The 25577-nt window shown below is 35.3% G+C and overlaps 1 protein-coding gene across 8 annotated transcripts in view; it reads right to left on the bottom strand.

The window, feature by feature from the left end:
- Positions 1 to 7094: 7094 nt before the first annotated feature.
- NAP1L1 (nucleosome assembly protein 1 like 1) overlaps positions 7095 to 25577 on the bottom strand; it is a 31224-nt gene continuing 12741 nt past the window's right edge. For 3 of the 8 annotated variants that reach the window (XM_037049408.1, XM_037049411.1, XM_037049410.1), the window contains exons 3-15: positions 23347 to 23432; positions 21868 to 21970; positions 16087 to 16228; positions 15513 to 15593; positions 14881 to 15009; positions 13988 to 14059; positions 13030 to 13169; positions 12215 to 12360; positions 12101 to 12120; positions 11286 to 11408; positions 10543 to 10572; positions 9986 to 10033; positions 8583 to 8936 (exon numbers count right to left, since the gene is read on the bottom strand). In XM_037049408.1, coding sequence (XP_036905303.1) covers positions 8901 to 8936; positions 9986 to 10033; positions 10543 to 10572; positions 11286 to 11408; positions 12101 to 12120; positions 12215 to 12360; positions 13030 to 13169; positions 13988 to 14059; positions 14881 to 15009; positions 15513 to 15593; positions 16087 to 16228; positions 21868 to 21970; positions 23347 to 23432 — 1156 coding nt within the window. In that variant the 3' untranslated portion in view covers positions 8583 to 8900. Of the gene's footprint in view, positions 8178 to 8582; positions 8937 to 9985; positions 10034 to 10542; positions 10573 to 11285; positions 11409 to 12100; positions 12121 to 12214; positions 12361 to 13029; positions 13170 to 13987; positions 14060 to 14880; positions 15010 to 15512; positions 15594 to 16086; positions 16229 to 21867; positions 21971 to 23346; positions 23433 to 25577 lie in introns of those variants that run through there. The other 5 variants (XM_037049413.1, XM_037049415.1, XM_037049416.1 and 2 more) reach the window with 3 other exon arrangements.

Raw genomic sequence — 25577 nt, 5'->3', positions numbered from 1 at the left:
CAAAAACTCTTTAACCTTTAAACTTCCAAATTTGCAATACACAATAAAAATCTGACAGATTATTAAATACATGGATATAGCAAAAATAAAGCAGCTTTCAAAAGTCAAGTCAAACCAGCCCTGGCTGGCGTAGCTCAGTGGATTGAGCTCAGGCCTGCGAACCACAGGATCGCTGCTCGATCCCTAGTCAGGGCACATGCCTGGGTTACAGGCCAGTTCCCGGGAGGAGATGCACCAGAAGGCAACCATACATCGATATTTCTCTCCCTCTCTCCTTCCCTTCCCCTCTAAAGATAAATAAATAAAACCTTAAAATAAACACAAAAAACAATGCTATAAAAGTTGTCAAACCAGCGAAAATATCGTTACTCTTCGGCACAGAGATGCCCATGTTGACTACTAATTTCTTCATTTTTAAATGAAACCCACCTTAAGGGTTCTAATTTCCCCAACTCCAAGCTGAAATAGTTAAATATTGACTCTCTTCAAATGAATACTTAATCAGCCACTTCTCTGGTGTATTGGCTTATTAGTCTTCCTTTCTGCCTTACTAGTTGAACTGATGCCCCCTAGTGACCTATTTGTATAACACAGCTTATAGCAAGCCGGAATAGGTGTTCAGTACTCATGTTTTTGAAACTATTACTTGTAGATCAAGCAATTAGCTCTCCTTTCTATTCTTCCAATAGCCTAATCCAGGTTTTCTCCACCTGTGCGCTCATAATAGCCTAACCACCGAAATCCACACTATCCTATGGTGTGTTGCTACTAGTTCTGGTCCTAAAATGATAGAAAACTTCGTTGCCCACCGTTGTAGAGAACATTCCAAGTCCTCACCCTGGCATGGAAGCCCTCCCCTGATGCAAGAGTAAGTCCTACTTGCCCTTACAATTTAGACTCGCCTTCCACAAAACCCTAAGTGAGCTTGTCACTACTTGTGCCTACCCTGCTTTCCCAAATCCTCTGTAATGTTTTGCTCTGCAAAGCCCAGTCCAAATGCTGTTACATTTCTTTCGGCTAACTCCTCCCTATTCATATTCCACCACTTCAGATTTGACTGGTAGTTAACATCTTGGGTAACAGTTTCCATCACTGTGCTTACTAGCATGGTGGATCTTAACGGAGACTGCTGCTTCGGTACTGACAGCACTTAAGGTGAAGGAGACTGAATGGTTAGTTCTGGCTGGAAATATATTGCTGTTCTTCAAAGCATGGAGAACAGGCAGGCAGGCAGGCAGGCCAAATAAACATTTTATTGAAGATGGTCAACAAATAACAACTGAGGGATCTGGTGATGCTTACCTGTTATAGTATTAGCTGTGAAGTGACAAAAATGAGTGGATAAAATGGAGCAGGGGTTTGGCTTTGTCCCATGTTCAGCCGTTATTACCTTTGAACAAGGAATGTAGCCCCATGGAGACTAAGAACCAATAGTATGACGTCAGAGAACTATTACTCAAAAGCATGGATACTGACTTCCGAGTCTGCAGGGGTGGCAGTAGAGAAGCAGCACACAGTCCCGTGACTGGCGGTGGCAGCCCCAAACTTCACTTTGAGCGTTGCTCTAGCTGGAGAGCAGCACACGAGCCGCTGCCCCCCAGAAAGAACCCCACAGCACCCGATACCCTTCCCCAAGTCCTCTACTCAGAGTAGGTAAATGCTACTTATCTGCCACGTGGGCAAATCTCTCCCCCTAAGGGGCTACATTCCCAGGAGCCCTTCTTTTGCAGTCTTCTATTACTGTACATGGCATACACAGCCTGAGAGAACCAACTTTTCAATTTGGTCATTATTTATATGAAAAAAAATCAGTAAATGAGCAGCACCCTTTTCTGGACACTAGAGGAAGAAAAGCAGCAGCAAATATAGGTGATTCTTTCCTCAAGTACAAGGACAAAGGAAGATGGATGGTATGATAAACTTGGTTGCTGTGAACAACAAAAGTTTACGTAGTAGAGGAATTTAGGATTGTAAGCCAAGGATTGGAGGGTGGAAAAAAAAACCCCAACATTCTTTGGTGTAGCCAGGCCCAGAAAGGTAGAGGGACATTTTATCAAAGAAAAAAAACCAAGAAAGCTTTTTACGGCAGGATTCCACACTGCCATCAAACCAATCGGAAAAAGGAAACCCCCACGTAAAAGGTAGCAAAAGCATTGTTACTTGAGTAGTTAGTATACTGTATCTTGTAACTATTAGTTTCTAGTAATGAGAAACTGTAATTTTTCTTCTGAGGTTCCACTTACACAAATTTTTAGGTCATTGTCCCAACCTCATGTGTATCCTTCTAGGAAAGGTATCATATAAGACCAAACGTAAGCTTTGGGTGAAGACGGACTCACCAGAACACATCCTTTAGGCTGTATTCCTTAATTATCTAAGGCCCATCTACTTATTTCTGAAGTGCAGTAACTGTGTTCTGGATATCCCTGCCCAAACCATCCTTTTGTAAACCCGAAGCTCTTCAATGTGTGTGGACAATGCAGCTGCCTTCCCAACCTTCATTCTCCAATTCCTAACAAATTCAGCTTTGGCTCTAGAGGCCCAGGTCTTCACTTTCAGCCTCTTGAATGCTGTAAGCACTAACCACAGGGTCTTCTTTAAAGATGGCTGGGCGCTCGAAGCCTTTTACCCTTCTGCCCCACCTGCTGCCTAAACTGGGCATGACACAGCATTTCACACAACAGAGCAACTTTAACAATAGAAACCATATGCCAAAGACAGCAAAACTGAGGATGGATGCCTTTCCTGTTAACAGTTAAGTCCAGATAACTCTGGTCTCTAAAATCTGATATTCTAAAATCTCTACCTTAAAATACGTATTTAACCACTACTTGTGCACAGGAAGCAGGTGCAGGAGTCTGAGTGGATAGAACAGGTGGAGGCCATATACTGCCATCAACACATATTAACTTGTAGCCTTGTCCTTATCCTTACATATAGAGGGGAAAATTACCATCTTTAAACAGTATGTATATTAAATAAAGGATAACTTCTATTGTCTTAAATTACACATTTCAAAAATCAAGATTTATAATGCTGTAAGCAAATGTTTCCCTGAGTTAAAAATCCAGGGTAGCAGTGAAGTTTGTCTCTACTGTATGTTACACCCAACCTTAAGAACTCTACTTAATGGTCATCTGATACCATGAGGATCCTTTACTAATCAAACTTGATTTTTATGACTCACAGTAATTATTTGTACAAATTCAAATGGTGATCCCAATAATTTTTCTCCAAAAATGGGCATGTAATATTTAACATTTCTTGATGTTTCTGGTCATTTTGGAAAACGATCGCAGCTTTTGCTGCATCGACACTATTGTACCTAGTAGTATTTTCAGAAAAAAAGGGGGGAGGGGGGGACTTGTGGCCACTGCAAGACTCCAGTTCACTTTTCCAAAATCCTAGTCATCCAGCGAGATGTAGTCCCCCTCCAATCAAACCTCAGTGGGTTGTGGCTGGCTCTCTAACCAACACAACACAGAAGTGAAGACTTCTCCGGAGAGGACACAAAAAGGGTACTTGTCTAACTCTTGGAAACCAACCACCCTGTGAGGCAAGGTCTAGGTAGCGCTCTGACAACATTCCAGCTTGTTTCATCAACTACCTGTATATTTAAAGTCTTCAGGTAAGCAGGTAGGTCCATTTGCTCTCGTGTAAAAGCTGGCCACTGCCAATAATGAGCAGAAATGAAGTATCCAAACAGAGAGTAAATAACTGTTGTCAATGCTTTAAAGTTTTGGTAGTGCTTTTGTTATGCGATGCTAAGCAACTGCAACAACTATTGATGAAAACTGTCCATAGTCCCACTGAGTTTACAAACAATATTTTTAGCAATTTCCTCAATGTAAGCAACTCATTTATGTATGGATGTTACTACAAAGGATCTTGGAGTATCTTGGTTGACTTATGAGACTGAACTAATGAGAATCAATTACTTACCTTGTTGCATAGTCCCCCCCATACAGTACTGTGGCTGATATACACTGCAAGGAGTCCAGATAAATCCTAAGTAATCTACACATGCAAAAATTTATACACTTACCAGTTCAGAAATGAAGAACCAAAAAGAGTGGGTAGTAATTCAAAGAAAAGATGACTATTTTGATCTAAGATCAGTTGCAGGAAGTGAATGAAAAGGCAGCCAAGCAGAGCTGAAAACAGTGTAAATTAATTTCATATTTAATTTCCAGCTACTAGTAACTTAGTGCTTTAAGTAGCACATTACCTAAATTATGAATATGTCTTTTCAAAAATCAAAATTGTTTACAATTATCAATAATGAAAGTGTAGGTTACAGAGGCTGAGTTGTTGCTGTCCAACTTGCTTTTAAGGTTAGGTCCATTCACCAAGGCCAACTGAACAGCAAACAGACCCCAGCCTCTAGTTTTGAAACACATACTGTATGTATTGACTGCCCTGATCCAAGCTGAAAATCACTTGACCTCAAGACAGAAAACTCTCATTGTCCACCCCACAAGGTCTATCCCCAGTGTCCAGGGCTCCAGGTAGGTATCAGGGATGTACAGGATAGGCTGACAAATTACGACTTCATTTACTTTTACCCTAAATCATTCTGGGTTCAGCCAAAAGCAAAATGTTTATTACAACATCAAACACACACAAAATGTGTATTATGCAGCCTTAATTTCAGTGTTCTTCTGCACACCAAGTACAGCATCTCTTAGCAAGGAGCAATTTTACCTCTAAACCAATGAAACACCCTGGCCCTTCCCCAACTAATTCTGAAATTAACTGTGTCAATTTAAAGGATGATCCCAACCACAAACTCTAGGTTTCCTTATGCTAGAAAGCCCATTTCCTGACTGCTCATTGTGTGTGTATTGGGGTTGAAGTACTCTCCAGGTACTAGTATGTTCTCAGCACAACCAAATCTTTCACAACTTTCCACAACACTGAGCATGAATGACCAAAGTGGCAGATGGACTCTAAAGGCTTTTTAACCACTGTACTATTCAAGTGGGAACTATTTCATCCCCACATTCATTAGATATGAATGGCCAGTCCAAGAACTTGACATTTTATCTAAGTCATGGGGTTAGTAACTGGATTTTTAAACCTGAATACAAAAATCACCATTATATAATATGCTAAAAATTAATCTCAAGTTAATTTCCTATTTAATTTCCAGCTACTAGTAACTTAGTGCTTTAAGTAGCACATTACCTAAATTATGAATACATCTTTTCAAAAACCAAAATTGTTTACAATTACCAATAATGAAGATTAAAAAAACTAAATGATGAACATCATATGCTCCTTCAACCTATCCATTTAAAATAACTCTGGTTAAAAGAAATAATCACTGGAAATAGTCAAGTTTTATATAATTGCTTCCAATCTTTCAAGGCTCTAATTAATATACATTGAGCCATATAATGTAATCATTGGGTGTGGGGGTGGGTAAAGTCTGTGGGGTTTGTTTCTGCCAAGCCAATTTGTAAGTGGCAACGGCTTAATTTAATCATAGTTCGCGAACCATTGGTTCAGAGCTTTCGGTTCACTATGGGATACTTACAAGCAATAGGTGCTATGACCAAGAGAAATTCTGGCAGGAGGTACCTTCTCTGACAGTTAAGGTAAAAACATGCCCTTTCATCCTCTATTTTGCATTCAGTAACCCCACTATTTATTATCAGGAGCACCCTATTTTCACTGAGTGTGATCCCAATGTAACTACTTTGGGATCTACTATCAATTATTTGCACGAGGGTTTGTGTATTACAAATAGGTGGCAAAATTATTCAGAACCTGATGCAGAGGCCCAAAAATCAAACAGTGCCCCTTCATCTTCCTCGTTGTATAATTCTTTGAGTATCTTTTGAATTTTACATTGGATTAAATTGTGAAAAATAGATGAAAATAAAATAGTAATATCTGGCTTGGCTTCAACAGTCAAAAATATAAAGGCTAAAACTTTTGTAAGATTAACCAACACATAAAATGGACTCAAATTCTACACCAAGCCCTAAAACCAAACATTCAAATATCTGAGTATTAATGTTTCTGCACAGTACAATGTTCTCACAAACAAACCCATGAATTCAGTCTTAAAAGCAGCAGTAATATAAAGTTAATTCAATTATCTTAGAGGACTTATATACCAATCAATGTCATTAGCCTATTCACAAAATAATGAAAATATTTCTATTCAAGCTAAGGTCTCCCTTTCATGTCTACTTGTTAAATGAGCTAAAAACTGAAAGTCCATTTTTCATAAGTATTTACTATTCTATGCCAATTCCATATAATTACTGTCTCAGAAATACTAATCCTTCTTCAGGTATAAGAATTCTGAGAAATTCTATAAATTTTACTTTCCCAAAACAAACTAAAAAATACGAAGTGCCTCAAAAAATAGCTATAGTTAAATCAATAAAATCTGTAGAACTGTGTGATTCCTTCCTTTCTCGTCTTCCCATCAAAAGCTCCACTTAGCAGGGTTTGGGAGGTTGCTCATATTCTGAAATTATGCCAATTTATAAGCCACCATGGCCTAAGCATAGAATATCTAAACACCTCTACGCTGTTCTTTCAAAAAAATCATTTAAAAAAAACCACCCAAAACATCACCAGTACATTTTATAAAATTAAATGTGTATTTTATTAAGAATTTCCAATTACATATTTCAAATTTCTTGGATGGAGAACCATTCTGGAACTGGAGAGATGGCAAAGAGGAATACTGATCTCCTTCGAAACCCCAACTTCATTAAGAGAACAATTGCTCTGTAAACCCCGTCACCCTCGTCTAACAAGATGAACGGGTATTACTCCCCCACTTTGGCAATAGCTATTTCCTAAAGGAATGAAAAGAAATTTAAACCCAACCTGGTTTTGCCACTGTAAGTTCATTAAAAATGGGACCCTATCTTTAGATTAACATTTTTTAAGTTCAGCTGTGTTCAACTGAAGTATGGGCACAAAAAAAAAAACAAAAAAACCCCACACAAAACAAGGCAAAAAAAACAAAAAGAAAAACAAAACAGAGTGCCTGATCACAGCAACCAACATCCTTTTCAACATGAGGAAGAAAAATATAAGGCGTTTTCATGGCATTTTTCCTCTATAAACTATTGCAATTGGTTAAGGATTTCCAGTAGTTAATTAAAATCTCAGGAGTGAAACAGATAATACTATACAAATAACAAAATGTATTCATTCACATTCCAAAAATGGAAGCTTTATTACTTCTAAAAATGAACCTAATGTTATTTTATTACGACCAGGAACTGTAAGCTGTTCTAGTTACAATCCAATTAGTCCACACTTCCTGCCAAAGCTTTTTAAGTTCACCACACAAAATTAACAGTGATTAGCCTGAGGTATTTTAAATGTGGCTCTACGCTCAAACGTAATAGCACTCTACCCACTCCCACAGACAGTCCTAGTTCTATTTTAGTACCATGATCTCTACATATAGTCTCTTCAATACCTAAAAGCAACCTTTGGACCTTTTCAAATAACTGGCTATCCATCCACTTGTTAAAATAGGAGCCACACAAAGAATGTTGTGTGACCAGATCCCAGGATAAAGTACTTAACTTTTGTTTTCTAGTTTATTTATCAAACTGTGGTAGAATAAAAGGCTGAGTATCATACTTGTGGTGCAAACAGGTCCAAATTTTTAAGCTTTAATAAGGTTGAGAAACGTTTCATATAATTTAATTTAATATGCCTAACACATGAGGTAGTTAAGTAAACAGTACTACCCATTTTAATACATAGTAAGCAAAAGCACGGGTAAATAGCATGCTCATACTTTAAACAAGAATTGGAATTAACCATAGAGGTTTGGGGCCCTCTCATGTTTCAACCAAAAGAAATAAAACTTAAATTTTCTTTAAAAAAATTACAGCATTTGTCTTTGTCTTTTACACTTTCTTATTAGATGTAGTACACCTCTTCCAAAGTTGGCACCCTTTTCTTCAATATGCTGGTAAACTGAATACAATGTTTAATTCAAGCTAGGGCTCTATTTCTGCCTGAATTAGTACAAAATTAAGACATTGTTTGTGAGAACTAAAATTATATTTGACATTTTTATTTTAGGCTGCAAAACCAAAAACAAGCAAGCAAACAACATAAAACTTGAAATGAACTTGTCAAATGATGAAAATTCATCCTTTCCAGGGAAGCAGAAGGTAGACCAGACCCTACCACAAAGAAAAGATGCTTAGTTAATGGAGGTTACGTTTAAGAGTACAGTTAAAATAATAAAGCTTAACTTCTGAAAACACTAGGTTTTATTCACTTCCCTATGGTAACTAATAACCATACAACTGAGTTAGGGCTCTTTCCAGTTAACTACATCACCTAAAATATAAAAAATCCATTAATAATCTAGGTTAACGTGTGTGTTCTTACTGGAAATTCTTAACCATAGCCTTATCTTAACAAGTTTTTTCTTTACTAATGATAAATTGTTTTAGTATAGGCACTGCATTTCTATAACAAATAAAGGGCAAAGCTAGTACAAGTGAACTTAAACCCATGTAACTACCACCTGAAAAAATACTTTGGTTCTTCAAGGAAAAAAAAATAGCAAAACAAAAAATCTGTTTCATTTAATAGTTGTTTTATTTTTGTAGCTGTAATCTAATAATTACATGACAAAAAATAACCCAGAAGAACCAAACTATGTAGCAATGAATGACAATGGGTGAGAGAATTTCTGTATTCAATATACCTGGCAGAAAAACTAAAGTTAAAATGCTAGGTAGAACAAAATTGTTTTTAAAATATCAATTTCTTTCCTTAAAAAAAAAAAAAGTACTGAATCTACCAAGAAAATACAAAAACACAAGGCTGTAAGAAAATAATAGCTGTGTTTAGGCTATTACAGTGCAGGTTATCCTCAAGGCCACACACATCCTGCTTCACTGCTGCTTGCACTCTGCTGGGTTTTGATCCTTCTGTTAAAGGAAAACAAGAAGTCAATCTATCTTTTTCTACCTGTTTCACTTAACTTTTCATTAGTAATTAACTACCTTAATTATCACATTATCTCACTGCTGTCAAAACTTTTGCCAAATTAATGACAGGTTATAGCAACAATGGCAAATTTATTTATTTACACATTAACAGATAACAGAAATTTTAAAATAAACCCAAATTTTAAACTGTGGAATGAATTCTATAAACTGAGACATACTGAGCCATAATCTCATTAAATTAACTAACTAGGCCATTGAGGTTAGTCATAGTACCCAATATTTCTGCTTTCTCATAGATCAGTTATTTAAAAAAATACTCATTCCATTCACAATTGAGCTGTTAAGAGTAATTCATACCTATTAAAATATTTAATTGGATTTTTAACTATTCCCTCTTACCTGCTCAGTAGGTTAAAGTTATTTTCTGGGTATTTTATAGCATTTGGCAAATAAATGAATGAATGTACTCAAGAGTAACCTGAGTTTACAAATGAATCCTGGTAAAATGTATGATGTATTTTGTGGTAAAGATACAGGCCTTTACTAATCCTGATAGGACAAATTCCAGGAGTAAGACTGGGACTCAGATGGAGCAGGGTGGTGGTTGAACGAATCTGAGCAAGCACTCCTGCATGCAGATGCTTTAAAAGCTCATCTTTGTTTATAATCTTTCCTTTGGAAGGAAACCACCTAAAACCATAAGCTATAATTTAAAATATTTCTAAAACACTATTTTAAAAAGTGTACATGATAACATGCCATTAGAGTAGAATCCTAGGACATAAGTTATTAGCCTGAAACTGGAAAATATAGTCAGAACCAAAAATAAAAGTTTCTTAGGAGAGGAGCATCGAAAGTATGTGTACACTGTTGAAATGCCAGTGACATTAAACACACACACACGCACACACACACACAGTTTAATGGGCTAGACTTTAACATACAAAATTAAACTTTATATATTCAGATATACCAACTCTTATTTAACTCGATTAAATTTAATAGAAAACAGCACTACTTTTGCTCACCTTTGAGTCATAGTCTGGATCATTTTCCTCATCTTCTTCTTCCCCTTCCTATATTAAAGTTCAAAATGCATCCATGAAGTAGGTACACAGTAGCAAGAAACGGCTCATAACGTAGGGAGAATTTAACACAAATTACTCTATAGGTCAACAGAATTTCATGATTACAAAGTTTGGTGACAATGCAATTTAATTTGAAAGCTTCTAATATGAAAAATTTCCCAACACAACTTGAGACATCCAGACAGCTTTTATTGAAAAGATTTACTGCAGCCAACGTTGAAAAAGTTTACTGCAGCTTTTGACTTCTTCAAAGAGCTGATAACCCTGCAGCAGAACAGAATTATTTGAAATAAAAAAAATATTCTGAGTTTTGCAATTTATTTATTGAAACCTTATACATACATTGTTTGGCTGTAGTTTCTAAAATTGTAATTTTTCCAAAAGTGTTTTTATCCCACATCACAGAATAATGATTATATAGCAAAGGAATACATAAGTCACTCAATTTCCTTCTCAGTGTCTGAAACAGAATTATCTGCTCATTTGGTAAACATTACCTCATCCGCTTCTTCACCTTCTTCATCATACTAAAAAAAGGAAAAAAGGGTCAAGTTTGATGAAGCTAACAAACTTTTGAGAACAGTATTATTTACATTCATCATTGTATCCATTAATAATTAAAAAGAGGAGAAATACTTTCCCTGAAATGACTATAAACAAGAATAGCTGTAGGAATCACTCAGCCCAGTGCCACATAAATCTGATAATCTGAAAAAATCAGAGCAAAGTACCAACTGCAGATAAAGTATGATCAAGCAGTTATTACTGCAAATACTACTTTTTTGTACTTATGTGTGAAACACACTGCATAGAAAGTTCTTTTGAATACTGCCATTTAGCAATAATGACTCCCAAACCTTTGAGGGTAGCCCAATTTTACCTTAATCATTAGGTAATATCCCTTGGGATAAAAATTCTATGCTTCCTAATATGATTATCTCAACCACTTAAAAAAGTACTTGGTATGTTTTATTTAGTTAGACAAGAGTATAATAGTTCTACAATACTAAGCAAACATAACTTTCACTAGTTCAGCCAGTCTTCAAGCAACAAATGGACCCAAAGATGGCCCACTTAAAACATTGCAGTCAAGTTATCTACAGGAAATCAGTTATTATCCTAATTGCATTATTCTGTCTTGCTTCCTAAAAATGACCACATCTATTCATTAAACCCCTCACCAATTCTGACTATCATACCCTCACCAAAAGATTTTATTGCAGGATTCAGATTCACTCACATCATCATCATCATCTTCAATAGCTTCTCCAGTAAAATACAACACTGATCGTGGGATTATACGCTCACGCAAAAAGTGACCAATTTCAAAATCTGCAGCAAGGATGGCTTCAGCATCATCATCCTATTTTTAAAAGCAAGCACAACATTTAATAACTTTGTTATTTAATTTGGTACATGCAAGACTGTTGAGTTTAAATCATGAAGAAACTCAATTTCACTCTTCACTTCCCAACATTTTAAAACTAGTTTACATGTGGTGTTATCAAACAGTTATTTAAAAGCTTTTAATAAAAAGAAATTGTTAGAAAATAAGTGTACATACTCAGAGAAATTTGGGGAAATAAAAATTAGAGCAGGTTACTGCTTACTTTTTACGGCTTGAAAAGTAAAATATAAGTAACTTGGTTATATGACTAAAATTTTCCTTTTAAAATATTAGTTACTGAAAACACCAAGTGGAGTAATAGGAATCTCAGATTTTCCTAAGTACATTCTAGTTTTAATAAGTTTTAATAAGGAGGAAAACTATATAGTCTTGAAAACCTGAATCCCTCACAGCAATATCCGCCAAGTCTCAAAAGGAAAAAACCAAAAAAACAAAAAACAAAACTTAGCTTCTCAGCACTTCTCAGTGAAAGCACCAGGAGTACTCTGAATGGAATTTTTCAAATGCACAGTCTTCTCTATGTACTGCAAGGCTCAGGGCAAAATGCTAGTAGCAACTACTCCCCTCTGCACTTTTGAAAACCAATCTTAATTTCACACACGGGGAACAATTCAACAAATAAATAAATACATAACAATTCGGCTTACCAGATCGCCACTCTCAGGAACTGCAAAATTGAGAAGAGAAATTCAAATTAGTTAAAAATTAAACAAAACTTACTATGAAACAACGAAAAACACCCAACTTAAAACACTATTTACCTTCAGGAGGAGCAAAGAAATTAAAGAAAGAATCATTGGAAACTGTTTTGGTCACAGTACGAACTGTCCCACGACCCTTGTGTTTCTGCTTCTTTTTAATGGTTTTCAAAGTGACATTCTTCCCTTTTTTCCAATCTATCTGGCACCTTCCAAAACAAAGGGGAAAAAATCTTCTGTCACAATTAACACATTACTTTTAACTGCATGGAGAACTAAATTTTTCTAAATAAATAGTATATTAACTTCAAATCTTAAGAAGGAAAATCTGGCCCAAATGTTTTCTGTAGCAATGTAAAGAGAAAAATTTATTTTTTTGTTTTTTTAAATGTATTTAATTGTTGTTCAAGTAGTTTTCTGTCTTTTACTCCCATCCCAGCCCACCCCCACAGTGCTCCCCCCCTCCCATTTCTACCTCTGTTAGTTGTTGTCCATGTGTCCTTTATACTTGTTCCTGTAAATCCTTCCGCTTTTCCCCTGAAATTCCCTCCCTTCTCCCTTCTAGTCCCTTCCACCTGTTCTCTATTTAAAATTTATTTCTAAACATTTTTCAATAAATATATTCACAATTACCACAAATTCACAATATAATAAATTAAAATGTGCACTTCCTTTGGAGAAATATCTGTAATAGCCACAAGCCAAGAAAAATTGTAGGAAAATGGGTAAGCTCTCAGAACATTTTACTCAAATGTTTGTTTGGAAATAAACTATGTATATATGTATCAAGCACACACACCAGGAAATACCAATATCATAAATCATAAGTAAAACAAAAACATGTAGCATTCTGTTAATATAGTAAATTTAAAACTCACCCTGTACAACCCATAATTTCCGGTCCATCAAAAGAAAAGGGATCGGAATCATCTGGTTCCGACCTCATCCTGTATGTCTTTGTCAACACTTCATTTGTGAAATACTCGTTGGGTTCAAAGTGAAATTCTAAAACAAAGCTCTTAAAAAGAAAAGTATAAAAGCTAATTAAACTCCTACATCACCATTTTCAATGCTTCAGTAAATAAAGCTTGAACTGACCAAGTCCCCCTTCCTCCCTCCATCCCCATGAAGATGACTTGTAAATCTTAGACTAGATCCTGAGCTTGACTGAGAAAAACCCCGACCTATTACATACCCATATAAAAATCTATAGCCTATAGTAACTTTGCCCATACTTTACATAATACCATTTGATGGTTTTGGGAAGAAGCTATTGGTTGGTTTCTCATAATGGGGGAAGTAGAGGCCTTCTAACATCTTGTTTTATGTAATTCCCAGACATATGCCTTTTAAATACAGAAAAAGTATTTGCGTATTCATGTATCTCTGATATTATTTTTTAGCCCATTTTTAATCCAGGATCAAGAATAGACTGTATTTTTAAAATAGTTAAAAGGTAAGAGAAAGGATAAATGTTGTATAACATTATCAACATCCAAACATCTATTTTTTACCAATAATTAAGAATACCAAGTATCATTTTTAATTTCTTCTTACCCCTTCAAATTATCACGTCTTTTTAAAAAATTCCCATTTGCCCTGGCTGGTGTAGCTCAGTGGATTAAGCATGGGCCTGAGAACCAAACGACCGCAGTTCAATCCCCAGCAGAGGATGCATGAGAGGCAACCATACATTCATATTTCTCTCCTTCTCGCTTTCCCTTCCCCTCTAAAGATAAATAAAATCTTTAAAAAAATCACTGTTTAAAAAAATTTCCATGTATTTATCTGTAAACACTTAATGTTACAAAATTAAAAGTATTTCAAAGTTTTTACCATAGGCTGGCCAGCATCTGAGAACTTCACTTTAATATCTTTCAAGTGCTTCAGAATAGGCTCATCATGTTCCTTCAAATTAAAAAATATATATATATAATAAATAAATGAGTAATGTGGCATTTTAAAATTAGTGTTCTGTTACTGGACAATAAACATTTTAAAATGAAGTTTTATGTAGCAATGACAACATCATTATCCACACTGACTGGGATGAAGAGTACAAAAACCAAGTCTAACATAAGCATGTTTGCTTTTCTAACTACTGCCCTTTGCTGCTCTTGTTCCTTTCAATCTGCTTGGTGCTTTCCTTCTTGGCTAAGGTAGAAATTCAGTAAGCAGTCTCTGTTTTGAGATTTCTTTTTCTTGACATTAACTCCCAACAATCACAGTATCAGGCAACAAGTACTACAGTACAGATAGTGGCTCAAGAAATGTTTCTGATTAGGAGGGACAATGTTTCCCAGAAAAAGTGACAATTATAAAAGAGTTAAAGGTATTTACAGCATTCTTTTAAAATGCGAATGTTCCTTGGAATAGTCATTTCAGACTGAAACGTCTTTTGTATACGACAACTGAAACTGTTCAGTCTTTCTTTCACATCCTACCGCTATACTAAGCATCTAAGACAGAGGGTATGAAGCCATGAGAAAGGAATGGAGACTAACGAGCAATGATCAAATGGACCATTTCATTACCTAATTTTTTAAAGTGAATCATAATTTATTCGGTTATATTAAACAAAGCTGCAATACTGCCTCCACACATAACAGCTCTTTCAAAAGAAGGCAATCATTCTATAAATATCAACAGTGATGAGACTAGTCATCAGACATTTAAATTTCAAAGGTTTACTCTCTAAGGTAAACTGTCACTTTTGAGAATACTATTACCTGAACCATATCACTGAGCAAGTCAACATTCTTAAAAACAGTCAACCAAAATTCAGGAATTCCCTTGGGGTCTTGTTTTTCTTCATCCTTTTTCTCATCTTCAAGCTTGGCCTTTTCTTGCAGCTCCTCCTTGATAAATAAATAACAGCATGTACTATTGAACACTTAGATTAGACTCTTAGATTATATATTCCCTTAATTTAAATGCAGTGGTAGAAGTATAGAAACCAACCAACCCTCAATTAGTAATTACAATGTTCAGTCCTAATAGTTCTAGTCCAATTGTGTAAACACACTGCTGTTACCCATACCAAATGTACTTTTATAAAATAATGACTTTTAAATATAGTAAACAGGAAAACCAAAACAAATATAAAACTTGTCCCATGTTTTTTAATCAAAATATTGTATTCTCTTAATCAACCAACATTAAAATAGCAATTCTGGAGAAACGGGGTCCTGTAACAGCACTGATACTCGTGCCCTGCCATTATTAGCTGCAGGCGAGCCACTCAGAGGACTCCATTCCTTCACTTGGAAAAAGCGAACAAGCCTCTGCATGTCATCAAGTTCAAAGGAAAAGTTTTTATTTCCAAGGTATAAAACATACTAAATTAAAAGTTAATACCAACCGAAATTTCATCTTCCTCATCTGGTTTCCATTCACATTCTTCTTCTGTAGGTTCATAAATTGCATTAATAATCTCAAATCGCTAAAATGATTAAAAAAAATGGGTTACATAAAAACACTGACATCCAAGCAAAAAAACTAGCTGTTTCTCATTAAGAACCCAAAGAGCCCTGGCTGGTGTGGCTCAGTGGATTGAGTGCCATACTGCGAACCAAAGGGTTGTGAGTTCACTTCCCAGTCAGGGCACATGCCGCGGTTGCAGACCAGGTCTCCAGTAGGGGAGCACTCAAGGGGCAACCACACATCAATGTTCTCTTCCTCTCTTTCTCCCTCCCTTCCCCTCTCAAAAATAAAATCTTATAAAACACACATATACATACATATACATATATATATATATATATAAAGAACCCATGGATTTAATTAATGTATACCACAACTTAAATGTCATTATTGATAGTTTTCCCAAATTCATACACGTAATAACTATTTTACTGAGAGGTCTACATTGTTTCCAGAGCTTTATTACCTTCTTGATTTTTAAATAAATAAAATGAAACAGTAAAAAGCATTACCTTATCAAATAAAGGCTGATAGAGAACAGCGTACTTTCTTTCAAGATCATGAACTTCCTCATAGAACTTGGCTTCTATCTGTGCACATTTAACTTGAAGGTTTTTGAGAGCGTTCACGCGTCTTTTAACTACCTTAGGCAAGCTGAAAGGTAGAAAAGCACCAGTTACACAGCTTCACTGTAAGACACACGTCACACTTCTTTTATCTTATTGAAACTGAAGCATAAAAGTAAATGATAGGTTTCCTTTATGAAGCAAAGATACACTAATTTAAAAGAACTGAACTTTAGGAGATATAAATACACGGGCCTCTGGACTATAAGAGTTCAAAAGTAAAATTTTAACCAGGTACAGTAAACTGATAGAAAAATGTAAATCATATTATCAACCCAGATCTTTCATCATACTCATGGTTCAGTTTTGTTTTCAGTAAGGGCATCTCAGCTGTAAAATACAGTCTACCTTATAAAGTTAAAATGTCATAGAATGACAACACTAACTCTAAGAACAACAATGATAACCTAAATTTTCTTAAAAAAAAAAAAGAGTATCTCACCTGTATGTACACATTAGTATTGGAGGAAAGGAAGAAAGTAGGTATATATTGCAAAAAAGGACAGTGCCCTACACCACTATTTTCTATTTTAGCCTCTATTTAATTTGGAATTTGAAATTAAGTAAGAATGTACTATTTTATATAGAAGAGACTTGGGTTTTTTAACTAACAGCTTTATTGAGATACAATTCATGTGTTACACAATTTACTGTGACACATAGATTTTTAAAATGTTATACACACCTAATCTGTGAGCCCCTCAAAGAATTGCTTACATTTATTAACCACTCCACCTGCCAAAATATGCTCATACTCAAAATTTACCTAACTCCAGGAAGTCTGTGTAACAGATTCACAATCTAGGTTAGAATTTCCTGCCATAAACAGATTGTCGTGTATCAAGTAATTATCTTACCTAACCACAACTTTAGTTAAGATAACCAAAAGTAAAAAACAAATACCTAAAAGATATCGTTTTATTTATAACAATTAAAAACAAAAAGCTTAATGTTGTTCTGTCAGTGGACTGCTGGTCGCTACTCGGACTCTGGCTCAGAACCCACAGCACTGCCTCCTTCACCGCCTGAAATCTGGGAACAACGGATCACAACCAGGAGATTGCCTCCTCCCAAAGAAGCCAAAAATTTTACCCAGAATCGTCAGCAAACAAACTTTGCATCTGATATAATTGGAACTCTCCTTAGGCTCCTCCCATCCCCTTCTCCTGAAACTCCACAGGACCAACACAAACCAGAGTCTGAGCTTCATCCCTCCTCCCTCAATACTCATTATTAAAATAACACTTAAGAGTTCAGTATCCCTAAGCTAGACACCTGAACACAATTTTTATGAAAGGATGAAATCTGAAGCAGCATCATTAGTAAGAATTTTGAGAGAATAAATAAACTTAGAGATGAAGGAGTATACTAGCAATATGAGACAAGACCAAGAAATCTAAAACAAGGTAGGAATGTTATGAAAGATACAGTAACTAAAATGACCAACAAATAGGATAAACAAGACAAGCTCAACTGAAGAAAATGCCCATGAGGTTTATTTAAAAGGTCTCCTGATAGGAGACAGAAAAGCTGTGAGATATGCATGGCAAACTGAACAATAGCTGAAAAAAAGGGAGATGAGTATCTAAAGAAATTAGAATCTCAGAGTTAAAGCAATATAAAAATCCTTACTCTACTCCCAGACATGTATCAGTAGACAAAGGAAAATTCTAAGAGTTCACAATGAAGAAAGCAAATAACCTACAAAAGAAAAGGAATCAGACTGACATCAGGTTTCAAAGGAAAACACTGTATATATATCAGAAGTAATAAAGTGAATCTTTAGGATAACTGAGCCCTTTATACTTACAATTTTATAGCCAAACTATTATTCAGACATGAAGGCAAAATAAAAAGTATATGAGGTATAGCAGGCTTCAGAAAGTATGCCAAATACTCATCGTAATCATTAAAAATAATTTTTGAATTCAGTTAAAAAATCCGCCCTGGCTGGTGTAGCTCAGTGGATTGAGCGCGGGCCTGCGAACCACACAATCGCGGTTCGATTCCCAGTCAGGGCACATGCCTGGGTTGCAGGCCAGTTCCCGGCAGGGGACTCACAAGAGGCAACCGTACATTGATCTTTCTCTCTCCTTCCTTTCCCCTCTAAAAGTAAATAAATAAAATCTTAAAAAATATTAAAAAAAAAAAATCCAAGAGAGGCTATAGATAAAGCATGGGTGGTCAAACACCTTAATAAATTTTACTGTTCCCTTGAAGGAACTGAAAGAGTACTAGACGTCATATATAAAGAATACAGATATTAGTAAATTTTTAAAAATCAATCGGCAAATTTATAAACAATATAGATATTGGTAAATTTAAAAAATAAAAAAATTCGCGGGGGGTGGGATGGGATGGGCGTAGTGGACAGAAAACTATACTTGAAAAATAATTAGATAAATTAAAAAATAAAAATAAAAAAAATTAACTCAGGTATTAAGGCTAGAGCCTTTACCATAGTAAAACAAAAAAAGAATGCATTAACTTTGAACCAGCAAAAGACAACTCTATCTATTCAATGAAAGGAGAAAAGAAAAAACAAATACAATTTAAAAATAAGGAAAAGACAGTAGCAACTGAACCCAAAAGCATTAACAATGTTAGGAAATGTAAAGAGTTGAAATTACTAATAAAGAAGCAAACATACACATTAGAATAAGATAGAAGGATGGAAAAAGACATACCAGGTAAACAAAACCCAAAAGAAAGCTATCTTAATATCAGAAATAACAGAATTTACAACGCAACTCACAACTGATAGATTTACAGGGAGAAACAGATAAATTACACAGAGCTTTTTAACTTATCCTTCCCAGACTCTGTTATATCAATTAGAAAGTAATGATAAGGAGAACACGGACACCAAAAGGATTAAGCTTGGTTATTAATTTCAGCATATACATCTCCATACTTAACATTCATAAAAACAGAATATTAAGGCCATAATGATACAAAGTAACCATTTAAAAAATCAAATTACTAAGCATTTAACTAAAGAAATTGGAAAGAACTGGAAAACTAGAAAGAAGGAAATAATATTAAAGACAGAGAAAGAGCAGCAATTAAGAACAACAAAAATATGGAAATGAAAAATCAAAAGCTGGTTCTAAAAAAACAGTAACATTGAAGCAACTTGGCAAAACGAATGAAGATGCAAAATACAGAATACAAATGAAAAATAATCAGATCCCTAAAAATATCATGAATTATATACACTAATCAATTTTAAAACTAGTAAAATGCATATATTTTTAGAAATGCTTACATTTCGAAACTGGCACAAGAGAACTTGAAGAGGTCAATTAGAGAGAAGAAAGGGAAGGAGGGAGGGAGGGAGGAATGGAGGAATGGAGGAAGGAGAAATATTCCCCAGGACCTCTATTTCCCAAATCCCAAAGGTCCAAATCCATTTTTAAAAGAGTTCTACCAACTGTTCAAGAAATAGTTAATTTCTATCTTGTACAAGTGATTCCAGAAAACAGGAAAAAAGTAAGAGCAGCCACATTCATTTCATCAGGCAATCCAAATCTTGAGTCTAAAACCAGGGAATACAATTACCACCCCTGAAAGCTTTATTGTACATATATACATAAATGCATACATCTAAGTTCCTATGTTCATATTTCACTAATGAATAAGGACTCAATAAAATATTAACTACCCAACTCAATGATGAAACATGTAATGATTAAGCTTATTCCAGGAATGCAAGGTTAGCTTGATATCCAAAATATGTATTTCCAAAAATATATATTTAATATGCACTTAACAAATTCAAAGAAAATGTCAAAAGACAATCTAAAGTAATACATAAAAAAGGTCATAAAAATCACAGAAACACAATTATTTAATGGGGATTTTATATTCACTCCAGTTTAAGATTAGAAATAAGACAAAGATGCCCATTTTAACACTAGCGCTTATCTTAATACTGGAAGTCCTGGCAGTGTGAAAGAAAAGAAATATGCAGTATAGTGTAACATGGAAGGTTGGAGCTAAATTGCCATTATTTGCAAATAAGATCTTTTGCACATGGGAGAAAACACAGAACAAATTACTATATTAAACGTAGCAAAATTTCAAGATACAAAAATCAACTTTCTCTACTATGCTAATCTACGTTTATTCAATGAAATTGCTATCAAAACTTCAGTGTGCTTTTGAAAGAACCCTGATAAACTTCCTGTTAACCATATGTACCATAAGGGTCTATAGATGGTTGTTAAGTCAGTCCTGGTGGGCAGGGGTATGTGTGAGGTAAGGGGTGGTGAAAGAAAGCAACTCACCCTGCCAGATAGTAAAACACACTATAAAGGCATAGTAATTAAGTGTGACTATGACAAACGAGATGACCAGAAAAAAAAAAAAAAACACAAAGACACAGCTCAAAGACAGAGGTGTTTATAAAGAAAGTGATATACTATTGTGATACCACAAATAAAGAAAAATGAACTGTTTGAAGTGCTACAAAAACTAGCTCACTAACAAAGAAAAAATGGATGCCTATTCACACCTAATACAAAGGTATACTCTAAAGAGATTAGAGATCTAAAGGTAAAAAGTAGAACTAGTCAATAGGAAATAGAGAAGGAAACCAGGAAAGACCTAACTTCAAAAGAACAAACCATTAACTTAAAAAATTTAACAAATATAAAAAGTAATAACTTCTGTATAATGAAGGATGCTATATGTAAATAAAAATGACACAACAAATTTACAAAGTCTAAAACTGAAAAAGAATTAATACCTAGAATATATACCTAAAAACTCCTGCAAAACAAGAAAAAGACAGTAAACCCCAAAAGGAAAAAGGGCAAAGGTTACAAATGAGCAACCACAAGTCCTCGTGAAGAGAAATTCATGAGAAAGTCAGGGAAAAAAACAAGTAAGACTGCACCTCTTCCACTGGAAAATAAATTAATTTTAAAAAACTCAAACAACTATAAAGCTGAATAATGCCAAATGTCGGAAAGGATACAAATATAAAGGATAGTGCACTGGATACACACATTCTGCAAAGCAAGTGGGAAGAACTTGCAAACTCTGTAACTAGCAATCCCACTGGTAAGTACAAGGAAATTCTTACATAGTTCCTTAAGAGAACACGTACAAAAATGACCATTACAATAAACTTTGTGCTAATTGAGCTTGGAGATAATCTAGGTATCCATCAAAGAAAAAACAAAATAAAATATGGTGGACAAACATCACGAGACACAGGCAACATTCAGAGGCCAGAAGATAACAGAAGTACATACAGAGAGCAACAACACAGACGGATCTTGAAATCATAAAGCCATGTAAAAAAATTATAAGCACAATAGGATATTTGGGTATTAATGATTCATATGACCAACAAAATAAATTAAAAATCTGTTATTTCTTCTAATTCTGTGCATTTCTAATCAACCTCTAAACAAATCTCAGAAATGAGTAAGATCAGTATAGTTCCTGTGGAGATGAGAATATACTTTAAAAGACCAACCCTAAATTGGTGGTACTTAAGCAAAACCTTGAACTCCAAATAATCCTATACTAGACATCAACAAACATTAGCTTTTCACTATTACATACATCAAGTCCCAGATGGTCTTAAAAATAGATACACCTGCAATACTGATTATAGAAAGAGAAATAAGGACTATGAAAAAGAAGAACTTGTACCTTTCAATGTATCCTGTCGGTGTTTCTACCAGACCATCAAGTCTTTCTTGGAGGGCTGCAAGAATCTGAGGATTTTGCATCATCTGAACAGTCAGCTGACGCGCTTAAAAAAAAAAGGGCATCAAAGAAGGATTTTATGAAAATATATTATGCTTTTTTAATAGGACAATCCAATCATGGGGTTTCCCTGACTAGCCAGTGATTGTTGGTATAAGTAGAGACAAGCAGCAAGCTAAAGAAAATTCATTCTAGAAAACACAGTATGTAAGAAAAATTGAATTCCTAAGGATCTCTAATCCATGCCATTTCTCAAGACCATTCATACAACTATCAACAGTATCCTTTCTCTTCCTACTATCTTGTGTTTCAGCCACTGTGCATTTTGGGAAGCTCAAAGCTTCATCCAGATGCCTATCTACCCCTCTCCTGATAATCCTTCAAAGGCAGACAACACATCAGAAAACTACAAACAGTGACAGCTACAAAGCCTGGGTAAGAAAGTGGAATGAGTGACCTGAATGTTTATTTGATGTTTGTTTGTATAATATGCCTGGGTGTATCCCGATTGAGAAAGTTAACAGGTGATTGTTAAAGGTTGTAACTAAAGCCAAACAAAATTTGGTTATCAATGGTACCTGAAAATTATACTTGATCCAAAAATAAGCTAGATTTATGAAAAAGTTTTGCTATCTTTTCTTCACCAATAGACATTCCCCCAAACTGCATTTTCCCAATTACATTTTTAGAATTCAGTTTACTTCTAATATTAATTAATTTGGTTATCAGATGATGTACCATTCTAATAACTAACATGCCTTTAAAGCTCAGTAGTCTTTTAACAACTTTATTCTCGTTTAAAAATTAAAAGTTGACTCATCTGATACCTTAATATTCTTGGCCCATATCTACAGGGTATAACCTAAAACAGTGTAACTCCCCACCACCATGGACCTCTATTAATGTCTCTCTGTTGTTTGACTGGACTGGATTAAAAAAGACACGCGCACACACAACTTCATATTGTCTACGTATTGAATACGAAACATTTTCAAGTAAGTAAGCCTAAGCTAGTGGTACTTGTTTAGAATCACCACCAAAACAACTCCCACCACCACCTCTAACATTTGTTTTGCAGGCCAGTGCTCAACCCACTGAGCCACACCATCCAAGGCTTAACATTTCTGAACTGAAGCAAAATTCATGGTAGCTAAACTGTTTGCCACAGCTATGCCATGTCACTCTAGTAGTAAAGGGTACACACAGTGACTTCTGAGGCATCACTATACCCATACCTTCCTCCATTATTATTATTTCATCCCCTCTTGCCTCCATCCCTCCCCCTACAACATACAAGGACTTACTGAAATGAGGCATGGGCTAGTGGATAAAGCAGACAAGGATCAAAAAGAGAATGGTACTTATTACTACCCTCCAGAAGACATGTGCCAGTAATCACTGATCCTGAAAAAATGTAAATACCTTTGATTTTTGTTTCTTCACCAGTTTCTTCTTCTTCTACTTCTTCAACATCATCCAAATCTTGATCAAGTTCAGACTGTTCTTTGCTACAATATTACAGTATCACACCAAGTTCAAATGTACAAAAATACCAAAAATAAAAATATAGAAAAACTTCAATTCATTTTCTAAGTTAAAATGACTCTTTCAAAAATATGAAGTAGGAAACTCAAAAGATAACTCTTTTCTAACTTTGTATATAAGCCAAGTACAAATACTTAAAATTGCATTTAAAAGCAAATGGTCAAATACAAAGTTTATACTTCAAGCTTTAAAAATGTGGTTTAACAGGTTTTGATTCAGAGAATGTAGTCACAGGAAGTATGTGCTTTCTCCCAATATCTATTGCTTTTTCTTAGTAACAGTACTCTAATTTGCAAGAAGGCAGTTCACAGAGCTAAAATATCTACATTTCTCAGACTACCTTTTAGTTTAGATGTGGCTATGTGACTGTTTTAGCAGCGAGAGAAAAAGTAGTAGCATAAAACTTTGAAGAAGATTTATTTAAAAGACAGTAAACAGTTGGGAGGCCTTTGTGACCTTGTTTCCTTCCCAGAATATGGATGTGCTGGCTAGAGCTCCAGCAGCCACATTGGACCATAAGGCAACCTAGATAATGGAAGTAACCAGCTAAGGATAAAGAGTTTGGAAAAAACAGAAGTCCTGTATCCCTGATGGCTGTGGAGCAGCCGTATCAGCCTGTACTCATTATCTTTGTGGACCTTCCTCCTTTTTCAGTACTTCACAGTAGAGATGGGAAAGAATAGTAAAAGTTACTGAGACTATTCCAGGCTTAGAACAAAGCCAGGAGGATGGCACCAATGAAAAAGACAAAAAGTAGTAACATAACATTCTTCTCATTTCATTTGAAAAATCTAGTTTCCATACATGAAATTATGACCAGGAATAAAAAAGGGAAATAAGAATAGCTAAGTCAATAATTCCTTTTGTAATTTCACATTTTAATATTTTGTTTAGAGATTTGGTTGCGTTACTTGCTTATAAACAACATCTGAAAGATTTTCATATATGGACAAGTACTATCTAATTTGCACATGGGGACAAGTACAGAAAAGGTCAACTGTATCCTACCAGGAAAAATTTACGTTCCCGTAAACTAAAGGAAAAAATCAGCCTGCCTATCAAAAACAAAATAACCATTTCTGAAATATTTCTGACAGTATAAGCTTAAGCATACTAGAGTAAAGGGTAAAGACAAGGAACAGCTCCTCCTCCACTGTCATTTCATTCAACCATTTATTAAACATTTACATCTCAAGGCTTAAAAACAGGGGTCCACAAACTATGTCATATGGCCAAATCCAGCCCACTCTTATTTTTGTAAATAAAGTTTTTTATTGGAATACAGCAATGTTAATTCACTTATGTACTGTCTATGGCTGCTTTCAATGCTAAAAAACCGTAGTTGCAAAAGAACATATGACCCAAAGTGCCTACAATGTTTAAAATCAATCAAGGTCCTTCACAGAGAAAAGTTCACCAACTTCTGCTGTAAACAGCAAGAATCCCCTCTCTTCCCCTCCCTCTGTGAAGGCTCACAGACATCCAAAATTAAATAATGAAAGAGGGAATCAATTTATCAGCCCCTCCCAAATTTGTAAAATGAAAAGGTTAAAATCACAGACTGCACATACTCATCTGATCTCAATCCTTCAGAATCCCTAGTGAAGTTATGATAAAGGGGCTTTCTAAAAGAGACACACACCAAGGACAAGGAGAAAAGAACAGCAACTTCACTGAGAAATAAAATCTAAGTAGTGGGGAAAGCTGAGAGCCAACTGAAACACAGAATCTTTAAAAGAACACTTAACATGGATAAAATAGATAGGACAAAGCAAAACCGTCATGACAAGCCATTAAATCCTTAGCTCCTCTCCCTAACTGTAACAGAATATGGCAGTTTCCTCTCTGGAAAGGGATGAACTGAGAAGCTGGACTGGAAGATCCCAGTTACAACTACCTAAGGTAGGACAATACGCGCACGAGAGTACTGAAAGTAGAGACCCCTCCCTAGCTGTCTTCTCTCCCCATTTGGCTCCCAGAACACCCACTCTTCACTGAGGTATATCTGATCAGCCAAGAAAAAAGAACTGATGCTGAGAATTCTACAGTAAATGCCCACCTTCATGACCTCACATTAAAATCACAAATGGACAAGCATCATCCGCCCT

Source organism: Sturnira hondurensis, unplaced genomic scaffold (assembly GCF_014824575.4).
Source record: "Sturnira hondurensis isolate 20B ecotype Veracruz unplaced genomic scaffold, ASM1482457v3 Scaffold0006496, whole genome shotgun sequence".
NCBI lineage: Eukaryota > Metazoa > Chordata > Mammalia > Chiroptera > Phyllostomidae > Sturnira > Sturnira hondurensis.
This window is presented reverse-complemented; position numbering and strand designations above follow the sequence as displayed.